Source organism: Anguilla anguilla, chromosome 8, assembly GCF_013347855.1.
Source record: "Anguilla anguilla isolate fAngAng1 chromosome 8, fAngAng1.pri, whole genome shotgun sequence".
In the NCBI taxonomy this organism is placed as follows: Eukaryota; Metazoa; Chordata; class Actinopteri; order Anguilliformes; family Anguillidae; genus Anguilla; species Anguilla anguilla.
In genome coordinates this window covers 31,022,191-31,037,280 of record NC_049208.1, presented here as the reverse complement: position 1 = coordinate 31,037,280, position 15,090 = coordinate 31,022,191, and the positions used below count along the sequence as shown (strand labels likewise).

Here is a 15,090-nt window from a genome sequence, read left to right as displayed (position 1 = left end):
GATTACGGATCAGAAGCCAGGTGAATGTCCTCAGTGCGTCGGTGAGCGGGATACGATCAAACGCAGCGCCGGCGCGCCGTGCCGCGGAGGCCCCCTGCCGCCTCGACTCCGCTTAACCGCCAATTACCGCCGCGGAGGCCTCCCACGCCGCGCGGGGAACCTCTCCCACGACGTTACTCACCTCGGCGACTACCGCGGGAACAGGTCGGGGTTGGAGAAGAGGACTCTTTTTTGCAGCCTGCGAGAGAGATCGTTTCGGGCTCAAAATGTTTAATATCGCGGCTCCGTCGTTAGCGGGGGGGCGCTAATCGCGTTAGCGCTGACTGAGAAGGCGCAGGTTTCTCATTGGCTGTCTCCACTTTAAGCCAGTTTAAACGCAGGCTCGCTGCGCTGCCCCTGGCCTTATCTGCAGCGTTCTGTCTTGTTGGATTTTAGCATTAGCGATATTTATCTTTTCATTTGGGGAGACTGTGGACACAGCATGAAACGCTTATCTGTGCCGTGATTGGTTCAGAACAGACGCAGGTGTTAAGTGCCTGGCCGAGCTGCGTTAGCTTTTGATTTTGCCTCAGCGTCAAAAATGTGTGGATACTCGCCGTTGGCCTCCGCGTTAATAACGGTGTGCAGGACCGTCACCTTTACACTCACAAAGCTTCGGATTGCACTGAATGTCCCTGAAGGTCAGTCCACAGCTCTGAGTCACAGAGCCGGGGGCAGTGTGTGTGATTGGATTAGACTGCAGCAGAAACCTACCAAATAGTGTGTGAGGCAACGCACTCCTTTAATGTGCAACACACATTGATGTGCCTGTGTCTTATCTGTGTATGTGTGAGTGTCTGAGTGGGTCTATTTTTTTGTTCATGGAAGTGTGTGTGTGTGTGTGTGTGTGTATATATATGTTTGAGTCTGTGTGAAAATGGGTGTGATGTCTGTTTGCATGTGTGCTTGGTGTCTGTCTACGCAAGTTGCTGGCTGCATTTGTTTACCTGTGTGTGCGTTTGCTTGCATGTATGTGTGTATGCATGTGTGGTTGGCTGAATTTGTTTGTAAGTGTGTGTGTGTGTCTGTGTGTGCGTGGTCTGTCTGTGTGTCTGTCTGTACGGTGCATTATCCCCAAACCCCCTGCTGACCCGGTCCCGCCCCTGGGCTCCCTGCAGATCATCTCGGACCTGGAGTCGTGGAACGACGAGCTGTCCCAGCAGATGAACGACTTTGACACGGAGGACCTGACGCTGGCCGAGCAGAGGCTGCAGCACCACGCGGACAAGGCCCTGACCATGAACAACCTGACCTTCGACGTCATCCACCAGGGCCAGGAGCTGCTGCAGTACGTCAACGAGGTGCAGGCGTCCGGTGAGTGGGGGCCGCACGCTCCGCCCCCAGGGCTCGTCGGAGACCCGCGCGGGGATTTCACGCCGATTTTACGCCGGTTTGTTTTGCTTTGAGGAAGAACTCACCCGAAAAGGAGCCGTTTTAGCGCACCAGTTATCGTCAGTCAGATAGTTTGAGGTTGAGTCACTGACTGTGCGATGCTTCCGGCAAAGTCATTTCCGACCCAGATGTACACAAATGAGATGTGAAGTAAGGCCGAGACCTTCTCTGTTTACCATCCGTCCACGCTGTCGTGCAGCTGCTGGTGGAAGCCGTTAGCCCCCTCCCCTCTCATGGAGAGACACACGGACAGATTCAGCTCTCATTGCAGGGAATGCGCATGTGCTTCCACACTCGTCTGCCTGTAGAGCATGTGTGTGATGTCCCCCCCTCTCTCCCCCCCAGGCGTGGAGCTCCTGTGCGACCGGGACGTGGACATGGCCACTCGGGTGCAGGACCTGCTGGAGTTCCTCCACGAGAAGCAGCAGGAGCTGGACGTGGCCGCCGAGCAGCACCGCCGCCACCTGGAGCAGTGCGTGCAACTGCGCCACCTGCAGGCCGAAGTCAAGCAGGTAACGCCACCCTCCCCCCACTGCCCCGGAACATGTGACCTGTTCACTTTCATACCCGCTGGGGTTAAGCAGTTAGAGCCATTTCACTCTTTCTCATGTTTCTGTTTTAAGGCAGCGATAAGCGACTAGTTTTACACGCAGCCCTTTTAATTTGGAGCCTTTAGTCGAGTTTAACCTAAGCTTCATTGTAGGCTAGCATATTGGCTAGCCCTACGGATCAGTGCTGGGTCATATATACTGAGTAGCCGTCAGTCAGGTCCTTAATGTGCACGGTGGTGTTTTTCTCTGTCAGGTTAATTTTTTCTCCGGCTCTTTTACGTGCCGAGGAACACCGGATGAGTCACTTAAAGGGCCGGCGCGCGGTCTGAAGATGAATCGCTCGCACTGCGGCTCTTTAACGTGGCCCGTCACCACAAATTAGGCCCGTAAAGACCCCCCTTATTTCTTAATTAGGCTAATGTAACGGTGCCGGGAAGACGAGCTCGCCCGCCCCCGAACGCGGCCCGTCTCCGGTCAGTTGAGTGTCGGCAGATTTAACGTTTCGCCGTTCCGTCGGTAATGAGAGTAGTTCGGAGTGAAGCGGTGCCAATGTATGCGGCACCATCTTGGGTAATTATCGCTCCTCTACATGCCAGTCATGTTCAGAAACGTGCCCACAAAAACGTCATTTGCTGTACTGCAGTACAAGCGTACTGAAAATGAGGTAGATTTGTATAGTACGGCTTTTTAACATTTAATTTGGTCACAATAAATATGGTGCTTTTCCAGGCCGATGTGTGCCTGTCACTTTAAATGATGGGGGAAAATGCATCAGCAACAGTTAAAAAACAGTATCATTCTGACTTAGTGTTTGCACTGCACATTAGTATGCAGGATGGGTTTCTTTTTCTTTTCTTGTCTTGTGAACGCGACCTGAAATCTGATGAGAAAAGTAGAATAATCCTACTGGGGGCTGGACCCAAAACTGGGAGCAGAAAGTAGGCCAGAAGCCTCCGCGCTTAATCGGATCACTTTTATTTATTTATTTATTTATTTATTTATTTATTTATATAAAAGCAGTGGTTGCCAGGGTGTCGAGTTTGAGGTTGCCAGGGCCTTGTACTTGATAAGTGCTGTATCACTGCTGTCTCTGAACGCTTAGGGAACACTGGGCAGTGTGTGTGTGCGCTCGTGTGTGTGCAGTTTTACTCTTGCCCTCCGTGTGGGTGCTGTGCAGTGTCTGTGTGTGTGTGTGTGCGTGTGCGTGTACGTGCGCGTGTACGTGTGTGTGTGCAGTTTTACTCTTGCCCTCCGTGTGGGTGCTGTGCAGTGTCTGTGTGTGTGTGTGTGCGTGTGCGTGTACGTGCGCGTGTATGTGTGTGTGTGCAGTTTTACTCTTACCCTCCGTGTGGGTGCTGTGCAGTGTCTGTGTCTGTGTCTGTGTGTGTGTGTGTGTGTGTGCGTGTGCGTGTGCGTGTGCGTGTACGTGTACGTGCGCGTGTACGTGTGTGTGTGCAGTTTTACTCTTACCCTCCGTGTGGGTGCTGTGCAGTGTCTGTGTGTGTGTGTGTGTGTGTGTGTGTGCGCGTGTACGTGTGTGTGTGCAGTTTTGCTCTCAACCCACCATGTGGGTGGTGTGCAGTCTGTGCGTGTGCGTCTGTTGTACGTCGCTCTGGATAAGAGCGTCTGCTAAATGCCTATAATGTAATGTAATGTAATGTCTGCGTTCACATTTTAACACTTAACCCTCTGTGTGGTGTGTGTTCAGGTCCTTGGGTGGATCAGGAATGGCGAGTCGATGCTGAACGCAGGACTCATCACAGCCAGCTCCCTGCAGGAGGCCGAGCAGCTGCAGAGGGAGCACGAGCAGTTCCAGCACGCCATCGAGGTGCGCCTCCTCCTCCTCCTCCTCTACGCTCCCTTTCCTCCTCCTCATCCTTCCCTTTCCCCTCATTCCTATTTCTCCTACCTCTCTCTCATCCTCTTTACACTCTTCCACCTTTCTGCTCTTTCAACCCCTCTTCCTCACCCTCCCCCCTCTTTCACACTGTTGTGATGCTCTATACATTCTGAGATGTCATCCTGTTGCCACGGAAACCTCACCTTCAGATGCACCCGAACAGAAGGCGGCAAAGATCGCCACGGCATCGAGGTGCCGCGTACATTGTGGGGTGATGTCATCCAGTTGCCAAGGAGACGACACCTGACCCTTACAGATTCAACGGCGTGCCGAGGGACTGGGGGGTGGGTGGGGGGGTCGCTTATTTTCAGCGAGTTGAGCCAGTCACCGAAAGCGGCCGATTGGCTGGTCCTGCTGGATAGGTGTGGCCTACGAGTCCCAGTGAGTGTGAGGGACAGACTCTGCTCCTTCTCCTGAAGCCCAAACATTGCCCTTGAACAGCGGCCAGCTCTCCCAGAGCAGGAAGCGGTGGAGTGATCAATCAGCCTGTGAGCTCAGTTTAATCTGGGCCGAGCCACTTTTCCTGGGCCCCCTCAGGGGCTCGCTGTTAACGTCAGTCAGCCCTCTGCTGATTGGGTTCACCGGCCCCGCGTGCTGCTCTGCTGTAGCGCTCTGCGTTCCTGTAGCAATGAGCTCATTCACATCCAACATATTAATTTCACCATGAAATGAATTCCGTTTGACGTCTGCGTTTTCGCGTCCAGAAACACTTGCATAAATCTCTTGCGTAAAATGCAGCGCCTCCATGCATCCGGTTCGTAGTAGCACTTGTGGCGTGGAGGAGAAGCCTAAATGGACTAATTATACAGAGAACCCCTCAGTGTAATTAATGCAGTTTGTGTATGTTCTTCCAAATAAAGCAGGCAGTATACATAAGCGTCACTCATGTTCAGGATGCAGGTTCTTGAGACTCATTTATATGTACAGAGTGCATTAAAGAGTCATGGTCCCCCACCCCCACCCCCCCCCCCCAGAAAACGCACCAGAGCGCCCTCCAGGTGCAGCAGAAGGCCGAGGCGCTGCTGCAGGCCAACCACTACGACATGGACATGATCCGCGACTGCGCCGAGAACGTGGCCTCGCACTGGCAGCAGCTCATGCTCAAGATGGAGGACCGCCTCAAGCTGGTCAACGCCTCCGTGGCCTTCTACAAGACCTCTGAGCAGGTGAGCTGTGTGTGTGTCTGTGTGTGTGTGTGTGTGTGTGTGTGAGCTGTGTGTGTGTGTGTGTGTGTGTGTGAGCGCCTGTGTGTGTGTGTGTGTGTGTGAGCGCCTGTGTGTGTGTGTGTGTGTGTGCGCGCCTGTGTGTGTGTGTGTGTGTGTGTGTGTGTGTGTGAGCGCCTGTGTGTGTGTGTGTGAGTGTGTGAGCGCCTGTGTGTGTGTGTGTGTGTGTGTGTGTGAGCGAGCGCCTGTGTGTATCTCTGTGCGTGTGTGTGTGTGAGCGCCTGTGTGTATCTGTGTGTGTGTGTGTGTGTGTGAGCGCCTGTGTGTATCTCTGTGTGTTTGTATGTGTGTGTGTGTGTGTGTGTGAGCGCCTGTGTGTATCTCTGTGTGTTTGTGTTTGTGTGTGTGTGTGTGTGTGTGTGTGTGAGCGCCTGTGTGTGTCTCTGTGTGTGTACTTGTGCGTGTACGTGCGCGTGTACGTGCATATGGGTGTTTGCGCATGCGCCTGTGCACATGTAAACGTGCATCTGTGTATGTGTCTCTGTGTGTGCCTGCGTTCGTGTAGGTGTATACACGTGTGTCTGTGTGTGTGCGTGCATGTTTGCGTGTGGGTGTATACGCGTACACATGTGCACATGTACATGTGTGTGTGCGCACGTGCACGTGTCTGTGTAGGCTGGACGCAGGCCTCCCACACGCCTGCACTCAGATCCCTGCGTTGCCGTGGTGTCACTTTCCCTCGTTTAAAACTGCTGCTGCCATGGCGATGATTCATATCACTCGGCTTAGTTTGTCAAGGACTTAATCCAAGTGTCTAATGAAGTGTGGTCCCACCAGCCCCGCTTTAAGTGACATGTTCGCTGTATATAAGTGGATTTAATGCGCCATTTTCTGAACAATCTTAATTGGGTCCATAGCTAGGGATTGTGGAGCAGACTTTTAATCATCCCTAGGCTATATCAACCATCACTTCTGAAATGTTATGTAACGTGTTGCTTATTGCTCCCACCCAAGGTGTTTAGTGTGTGGGAGAGAGGAGAGACACGTGTTTTAAATTAGTCCCTGTTAGGTGGGCGGATTCCTGGGGAACTTTGAATTCTCCGCGGCATGTGTTTTTAAAACTATGGTACACTGTAGGTGTACTGTTTTCTGCAGAGCCTGTTGCATTCTTGGTAATGTAGTTTTTAACTGTGTGATGCCATCCCCTAGGTGTGCAGTGTTCTGGAGAGCTTGGAGCAGGAGTACAAGCGCGAGGAGGACTGGTGCGGCGGGGCCGACAAGCTGGGGCCCAACTGCGAGTCGGACCACGTGACGCCCATGATAAGCAAGCACCTGGAACAGAAAGAGGCCTTCCTCAAGGTACCGCCCACCTCACTGAGCTCACGTCGCACACTGGGGGGTGTATAGACATGTGAAGCATCGCGTCTGTCCCTTAACCCGGTCCAGAGAGTCCTCTTTATCAAGCGGCTCTGCTGTGAGACGATATAGTCCTCAGTGTGCCTTTTCTTTCCGTCTGTGCGGGTGTTTCAGTCCTGCAGCGCTTATGATAGTGTAGAAGGCAGAGACGCTAACAGAGCCGCTAACGCTAACCCTGTCCCCGGCAGGCGTGCACGTTAGCCAGGCGCAACGCGGACGTCTTCCTGAAGTACATGCACAGGAACAGCGTCAACATGCCTGGCATGCTGTCCCACGTCAAGGCGCCCGAGCAGCAGGTCAAAAGTGAGTGATGCTCTTCCCTTTCTGCCGTTCCTGATCACTCTGTCGAGTAGAACGCCACTGTGAGCCTTTACGTGCACGCGCGTGTGTGTGTGTGTGTGTGTGTGTGTGAGTGTGTGTGCGCGTGTGCTGTGTGTGTGCGTGGGTGAGTGGATACATGAGATATAATCCTGCTGGTATGGAGTCTCGGTAAAGGATTATACACACCTACATTTATAGATATTTCTGATTCACAGATGCACCATTTCCCAGTGCAGTCTAAGCTCTGAAATGAGAGATTAGGAGAAAGGATGCAGAATTTCAAATGGCTCACCATCTGTCTTTTTCTGCTTGCTTGTGTCTTTCTGCACGTGTGTGTTTGTGCGTGCCTGCGTGCTTGTGTGTTTGTGTGTGTCTGTGCATGCATTTGTGCAGATATCCTAAACGAGCTCCTGCAGAGGGAGAATCGGGTTCTGCATTTCTGGACCATGCGGAAGAGGAGGCTGGACCAGTGTCAGCAGTATGTGGTGTTTGAGCGCAGTGCCAAACAGGTCAGCAGCCCCAGGATCCACCGTCTCTCCTGAGTCCCTCTACCCAGTACCCAAACACAGCCAGTACCCCTACCCCGTACCCAAACACACCCACATACAGCCAGTCCCTCTACCCAGTACCCACACACAGCCAGTCCCTCTACCCAGTGCCCACACATAGCCAGTCCCTCTACCCAGTGCCCACACACAGCCAGTCCCTCTACCAAGTACCCACACACAGCCAGTCCCTCTACCCAGTACCCACACACAGCCAGTCCCTCTACCCAGTACCCACACACAGCCAGTCCCCCTACCAAGTACCTACACACAACCAGTCCCTCTACCAGTACTCACACAGCCAGTCCCTCTACCCAGTACCCACACACAGCCAGTCCCTCTACCCAGTACCCACACACAGCCAGTCTCTCTACCCAATACCCACACACAGCCAGTCCCTCTACCCAGTACCCACACACAGCCAGTCCCCCTACCAAGTACCCACACACAGCCAGTCCCCCTACCAAGTACCCACACACAGCCAATCCCTCTACCCAGTACCCACACACGGCCAGTCCCCCTACCAAGTACCCACACACAGCCAGTCCCTCTACCCAGTACCCACACACAGCCAGTCCCTCTACCCAGTACCCACACACAGCCAGTCCCTCTACCCAGTACCCACACACAGCCAGTCTCTCTACCCAATACCCACACACAGCCAGTCTCTCTATCCAGTACCCACACACAGCCAGTTCCCCTACCCAGTACCCACACACAGCCAGTCCATCTACCCAGTACCCACACACAGCCAGTCCCTCTACCCAGTACCCACACACAGCCAGTCCCTCTACCCAGTACCCACACACAGCCAGTCCCTCTACCCAGTACCCACACACAGCCAGTCTCTCTACCCAATACCCACACACAGCCAGTCTCTCTATCCAGTACCCACACACAGCCAGTTCCCCTACCCAGTACCCACACACAGCCAGTCCATCTACCCAGTACCCACACACAGCCAGTCTCTCTACCCAATACCCACACACAGCCAGTCCCCCTACCAGTACCCACACACAGCCAGTCCCTCTACCCAGTACCCACACACAGCCAGTCCCCCTACCAAGTACCCACACACAGCCAGTCCCTTTACCCAGTACCCACACACAGCCAGCTCCCCTACCCAGTACCCACACACAGCCAGTCCCTCAACCTAGTACCCACACACAGCCAGTCCCCCTACCCAGTACCCACACACAGCCAGTCCCCCTACCCAGTACCCACACACAGCCAGTCCCCCTACCCAGTACCCACACACAGCCAGTCCCCCTACCCAGTACCCACACACAGCCAGTCCCCCTACCCAGTACCCACACACAGCCAGTCCCCCTACCCAGTACCCACACACAGCCAGTCCCCCTACACAGTACCCACACACAGCCAGTCCCTCTACCCAGTACCCACACACAGCCAGTCCCCCTACCAAGTACCTACACACAGCCAGTCCCTCTACCCAGTACCCACACACAGCCAGCTCCCCTACCCAGTACCCACACACAGCCAGTCCCCCTACCAAGTACCCACACACAGCCAGTCCCTTTACCCAGTACCCACACACAGCCAGTCCCCCTACACAGTACCCACACACAGCCAGTCCCTCTACCCAGTACCCACACACAGCCAGTCCCTCTACCCAGTACCCACACACAGCCAGTCCCTCTACCCAGTACCCACACACAGCCAGCTCCCCTACCCAGTACCCACACACAGCCAGTCCCCCTACCAAGTACCCACACACAGCCAGTCCCTTTACCCAGTACCCACACACAGCCAGCTCCCCTACCCAGTACCCACACACAGCCAGTCCCTCAACCTAGTACCCACACACAGCCAGTCCCCCTACCCAGTACCCACACACAGCCAGTCCCCCTACCCAGTACCCACACACAGCCAGTCCCCCTACCCAGTACCCACACACAGCCAGTCCCCCTACCCAGTACCCACACACAGCCAGTCCCCCTACCCAGTACCCACACACAGCCAGTCCCCCTACACAGTACCCACACACAGCCAGTCCCTCTACCCAGTACCCACACACAGCCAGTCCCCCTACCAAGTACCTACACACAACCAGTCCCTCTACCAGTACTCACACAGCCAGTCCCCCTACCCAGTACCCACACATAGCCAGCTTCCCTACCCAGTTACCCACACACACCCACACGCAGCCAGGCCCTCTTCCTCAAGTAGCGCTGCCTGCTACCATCCTATAATCCCAGTGGACGGTTTAAAAGTAGATTTTACCTCCATGTCACTAACGGTCAGCTCAACAAACGACCGGGCTGCTCACACCTGTCCCAGAATGCAACGGTCCCACAAGGCCACCGAACAGCTGGCGCCGCTGCAGTCTCCGCACAGGAAACGGGCTGCGTTCAGAACGCAGGCTGGCTTCGGGAGCGGTCGGGTCCGCTGGGGCGGAACTCACGCGGTCGCTCACGGCACGGCGCAGGTGTGCCGGGGGGGGTGGGGGGGGTGGGGGGGTGGGTAGCGTGGAGGGGGCGGGGAGAGGGGAAGTCGGGCAGACAGCGCGGAGATGCTGAACATAGCCTGTGTAATTGCCCTCCTGTCATGCCACACGGTTACAGGTTATAATTAATGTTGATTACTGCAGCACTTCCAGACAAACTGAGCCGCAGCTTTCCAGATTGACTGTGGCAAACTCCTCCCTTCTGAGCGTGACATCGCACTGATACAGGGGGAATGCCGTGCCTCGCGCCCCCTTGTGGACGCTCGTGCGCAGTGCATGAAGCACGGAGTTACATTACCTAACCAAACAGAACGGAGCCCGTCGCTGTGTGGCACCTGCTTGCCCGGCTCGTTTTCAGCTCCGTCCTCTCTGAGCTGCGCGCATACGCGTTAGCCGAGCGGCTGCAGCTGTGCGTCTCGCAGCGGCGCATAATTAGCAGTGTCTAATGAGCCCATATGGACCAGATATCTCCAAACAGCAGGGGGAGCAGCCATGTGTGCTGATATTATACATTTATCTTTATCTGCACTCTTTGAGTTGAGAGACTGACAGCGCAAACAAGACTCAAAACCCCTTCCAGCGTAAGCCACTGATCAGTTAGGAAAATTGAAATGATAGAGCTTGTTAAATAATGTCCCAGAAGTGTGTTCATTTGTCTTATGGGCAGATTCAGCAAAGCAGACATGCTACGACACAGACGAGGGTCAGGCGACGATTCAGCCAGTAGTGATTTGACTGGCTCTGCAGTTGCAGTCCCCGGTCATGTCAGTGTGCAGCGGTTGAAAGGTCTGATAGGGTTCAGTGAACACAGGTTCTTGCTTTTTATGTTCCTCACATGGTGATTTGATTAGTTTTGATGTCTACATTATCTGTTGTGCAGCCAAAGTTGATTTGCATCTAACTGGCATCTCTGTTTGAAGTCACACATTAGAAAGAACATACAACAATGACCGTGTGAATATAAGAACAGGACTTGCCTACTTAATGAAATATCAGAGTTCTGTGCTTTTAGTAAATAACAGCCCCAAATAGTCACAGTCACCCAAAGTCAGTCCCTCAGTCACTGTCCCCTGCAGTCACAGTCCCCCACACAGTCCCTCCGTCCCAGTCACTCAGTCACAGTCACCCACAGTCAGTCCCTCACGGTCTCTTGCAGTCCACCGCAGACACAGTACCTCTCAGTCACAGTCACCCACAGTCAGTCCCTCACGGTCTCTTGCAGTCCACCGCAGACACAGTACCTCTCAGTCACAGTCCCTCACTGACCCCCGCAGACACAGTACCTCTCAGTCACAGTCCCTCACTGACCCCCGCAGACACAGTACCTCTCAGTCACAGTCCCTCACTGACCCCCGCAGACACAGTACCTCTCAGTCACAGTCCTCCACGCTCACAGTCGCTGGCGTCACTGAAGCCGTTTCCGCTGATTTCTGGCAGGCCCTGGAGTGGATCCACGACACGGGCGAGTTCTACCTGTCCACACACACCTCCACGGGCTCCAGCATCCACCACACGCAGGAGCTGCTGAAGGAGCACGAGGACTTCCACATCACAGCCAAGGTGAGGAGGCGCGGGAGGAGGCGCGGGGGGAGGCGCGGGGCGAGGCGCGGGGCGGAGCAGAGCGCCGGACCAGCGGAGGGGTTTCATAATGACCGCTATTTTCCCATTCCCAAACGGAAAAGCTCCTGACCCCATTGGAACGTCACATTCAGTTTTCCCTTTCAGCTTTTATTTAGTTGAATAAACAGTTTTGCCGCATGTCATTATGTGCCAACTGGCCCTGGAAGGCTGGGTTTATGCACTCGGGTGAATTCAGAGCTGAAATTACAAAGGGAGAGTGGCTGGGTTTTTCCTGTGCCGCGGCGCTGAATGGCCTTCATGGCTGTGTAATGACAGGGAGCCAGTGAGGCTAAATAAAGCCCAGCGCTGCTGCGCCGTGCTAGCCTGGCCGCTCGCCCGCCACACCGCCGCGCTCTCGTCCGGCGGCTGCCATTGTGTGGCGCAGCGCTCTCCGTCCGTCTGTCCGTCCGTCCGTTTGTCCGTCCGTCGCCCCCAAAGCCCCCCGCTCCGCTGTGGCATTCCAGCAGCACCATTCTAACCCCCCCCCCCACCCCTCTCTATTCACGCCTCCCGCAGCAAACCAAAGAGCGGGTTAAACTGTTGATCCAGCTGGCCGATGGCTTTTGTGACAAAGGGCACGCCCATGCGGTGGAGATAAAGAAATGGGTCACTGCCGTGGACAAGCGCTACCGAGACTTCTCCCTCCGCATGGACAAGTACCGCACCTCTCTGGAGAAAGCGCTGGGCATTTCCTCCGACTCCAACAAGGCGGTACGCACCCGCGCGTGTGTCTGTGTGTCTGTCTGTGTGTGTGTGTGTGTGTGTGTGTGTGCCTGTGTTTGTGTGTAACTGTCTGTATTTTGTGTGCCTGTTTGTGTGTCTGTCTGTTTGCCTGTGTTTATGTGCCTGTGTGTGTGTCACTGTCTGTGTGTGTGTCTGTGTGAGTGTTTGTGTGCCAGTGTATGTCTGTGTGTGTGTGTGTGTTGTCTTTCTGTCTGTCAGTGTGGCTGTGCATGAGTGTGTGTGTGTGTGTGTCTGTCTGTGTGGCTGTGAGTGTGTCTGTGAGAGGGTGAGTCTGTGTGAGAGAGTGAGATGGACGTATTGTGTGCAGGTATTTGTGTGTTTCTGTGTTTATTGGGCTGTGGGTGGACTGGTCTCAGGTGCAGGTTTGCAGATTCCCTCTCACTCCTCAGCCCTCTTCACCCTGCTCTCCTCTCGCTCTCCCTCCTCTCCAGAGCAAAGACCTGCAGCTGGACATCATCCCAGCCAGCGCCCCGGGGTCAGAGGTCAAGCTCCGGGATGCGGCCCACGAGCTCAACGAGGAGAGGCGCAAGTCCGCCCGCAGGAAGGAGTACGTAGATCCGCCCCGTCCCTCACCCCTGCACCCTGTCAGCAAAACTCCCATCGTCCCATTCACCCGAAACCACAGCTGCCCGCTGCAGCACACAATGCGCTGTCCACAGTCATTCCGACCGCGGCACACATTGTTCTCCATTTTACTGCGGTCCAGCTTTGTTTGTTCAAACTTAGACAGCGCTGCTGCTGCAGTGGTCACTGCGCTCAGCGGAGAATGTTGTTTCAGAACTGAGGGGGGAAAACCTTTTGAATCTGGACCTTTACTGTGGCCAAATTTCTGATTTCTGGGAAAAGTAGCTTTTGTGCTGTTCTGCTCCTGACTGCTTTCCCCGATTGGAAGTTCTGCTTTAGGAGTTTCATCAGGCTGTGAGCGCGGACCTCGCGGTATAATAACCTTCTGCAAATGAAGCAATTAGACAAGCGATGAACGAACCAGGGGAGATTATAGCCGCGCAGATATTAGATTTCTTATTGTAAGTGTCTTCCGGAACATTCCGTGCGGCTGCCGCTGAGCTGGGTCATCCGCCGGAGGCCCGAGGATGGTGAAATGGTGAAATGGCGGACGCCGGCGTGCTCATTTCCCTCCCTTTCGCATCGCCGTCGCGCCTGTTCGTACTGCAGAGGCAGTTTAGCCCTGTAACCCGCTTTGCGCCCCAATCTTTAATGTTTATGAGTAATGCAGCGACTGTGTGAACCATTGGAGCCGTAAAGCACATTGGCGGTTTTTTCCCCTTCGATCGCGCGTTGGGAACACGGGCACCCGCGCCGCGCGGCGCGTACGAGGCCGTCGTTTCAGAGAGTTATGCTATCTGCCGCTGATGAAGACTCGGGAAAGGCTCTGCGTCACCCGGGCTGCCTCAAAGCCCCGGTGAAAAACGGCGACTGAGCAGAGCCGGGCGGCCATTACGGCTCTTAACAGGCTTTTGAAGAGCAGCCGGCTCATTGGGTCCCGTTGGTGGCGGAGGGGGGAGCCGCGCGCGCTAGCGCTAATGCGCTGCGACAGGCCCGCGACGCTAACGCGTGAGCGACTTTGTCTTTTCCAGGTTCATAATGGCCGAGCTGATCCAGACAGAGAAGGCCTACGTTCGGGACCTGCGGGAGTGCATGGATGTAAGTGGGAACTCACTCTCACACAGGGAGCAGGAAACACACACACACACACACACATCCACACTCACACCTCCGTACCTCCACACTCTTAAGAAACACTGAAGAAGCCAGCAATGCCTTTGGGCTTCTGGATTTAATCAATCACATATACATGGTAGTTCATCTAGTGCTCGCTAAGAGCACATTGCCTAAACTCATGATTAGCAGTAAGTGAAATGATTTATCTGAGTACCTGTTGCCCATGCTTTTTAAAGTCTTGGGACTTAGGCTGTATTGTTCTCAGTGAGGATATGCTTTTCACAGCTTCTGTAGACATGAAGCAGAACACAGAGGACATGTAGCATTCAAATTTACAACGAACACTGAGCATTGATAGCACATTATGATACATACGCATTCTAGTTACCAAATTCTGCATTAGTTTTGTATTAATTTTGCATTGTACGCTCAGACGTACCTGTGGGAGATGACCAGCGGCGTGGAGGAGATCCCGCCGGGCATCGTCAACAAAGAGCACATCATCTTCGGCAACATGCAGGACCTCTACGAGTTCCACCACAAGTAAGCGAGACGCGGCAGAGTCACACTGCTGTGGTCACATGCTGTTCTCCATGAGACTTCCTTCCTGAGGCACTGAGCCTGTATTCAGACTAATGGATATGCTAAGCCTTCTTTCATTCTGTCTTGTGTTTATAAGGCATGGAACCCATATTCATATATTAGCTTTGCTTAGACGTTTTTCCAATTAGTCAATTAGCCGAATATATAACAATAACAATAATAGTAGCTTTATTTATATAGCATATATTTACATGCATTAAAATGCAGCTTAAGTGCATCTTCGTATGTTTTACTTTGAAGTCGAGTCGAGTTTGGTCGAGTCCTGCATTCATGTCCTGTGAGTCAGCTCGTGGCTCGCCTGAGTGTGTGTTACTGTAGCTGGGGAAAGTTCCGGGCCAAGCCTGGTTTCAGTCGTACTGGTCTCAGTGTCGCTCACTCGCGCCCTCTCCTGGCCACAGCATCTTCCTGAAGGAGCTGGAGAAATACGAGCAGCTGCCCGAGGACGTGGGCCACTGCTTCGTCACCTGGGTGAGTGAACGACGTCCGTAGCAAAACGGCTCTGACGCACTGCAGCTATGAAGCCATTCACATTCTTAAAACTGCAGCGATTTTGTAGTAATGATGTCAGAATGGGCTTTAATGGTTGTTTTATTTAGAGCGAATTTTTTTTTGAAGAGCAGTGTTGACGTGGAACAGCATCAGAGTCTGA

The 15,090-nt window shown here is 54.0% G+C and overlaps 1 protein-coding gene across 3 annotated transcripts in view; it reads left to right on the top strand.

Moving 5' to 3' along the window:
* trioa (trio Rho guanine nucleotide exchange factor a) overlaps positions 1-15,090 on the top strand; it is a 129,334-nt gene that overhangs the window by 85,730 nt on the left and 28,514 nt on the right. For all 3 annotated transcript variants that reach the window (XM_035427916.1, XM_035427917.1, XM_035427918.1), the window contains exons 15-27: positions 1,158-1,353; positions 1,777-1,943; positions 3,691-3,810; positions 4,857-5,048; positions 6,255-6,404; positions 6,650-6,764; positions 7,176-7,291; positions 11,232-11,354; positions 11,931-12,125; positions 12,590-12,705; positions 13,754-13,820; positions 14,272-14,381; positions 14,840-14,909. In XM_035427916.1, coding sequence (XP_035283807.1) covers positions 1,158-1,353; positions 1,777-1,943; positions 3,691-3,810; positions 4,857-5,048; positions 6,255-6,404; positions 6,650-6,764; positions 7,176-7,291; positions 11,232-11,354; positions 11,931-12,125; positions 12,590-12,705; positions 13,754-13,820; positions 14,272-14,381; positions 14,840-14,909 — 1,737 coding nt within the window. The remainder of the gene's footprint in view (positions 1-1,157; positions 1,354-1,776; positions 1,944-3,690; positions 3,811-4,856; positions 5,049-6,254; positions 6,405-6,649; positions 6,765-7,175; positions 7,292-11,231; positions 11,355-11,930; positions 12,126-12,589; positions 12,706-13,753; positions 13,821-14,271; positions 14,382-14,839; positions 14,910-15,090) is intronic.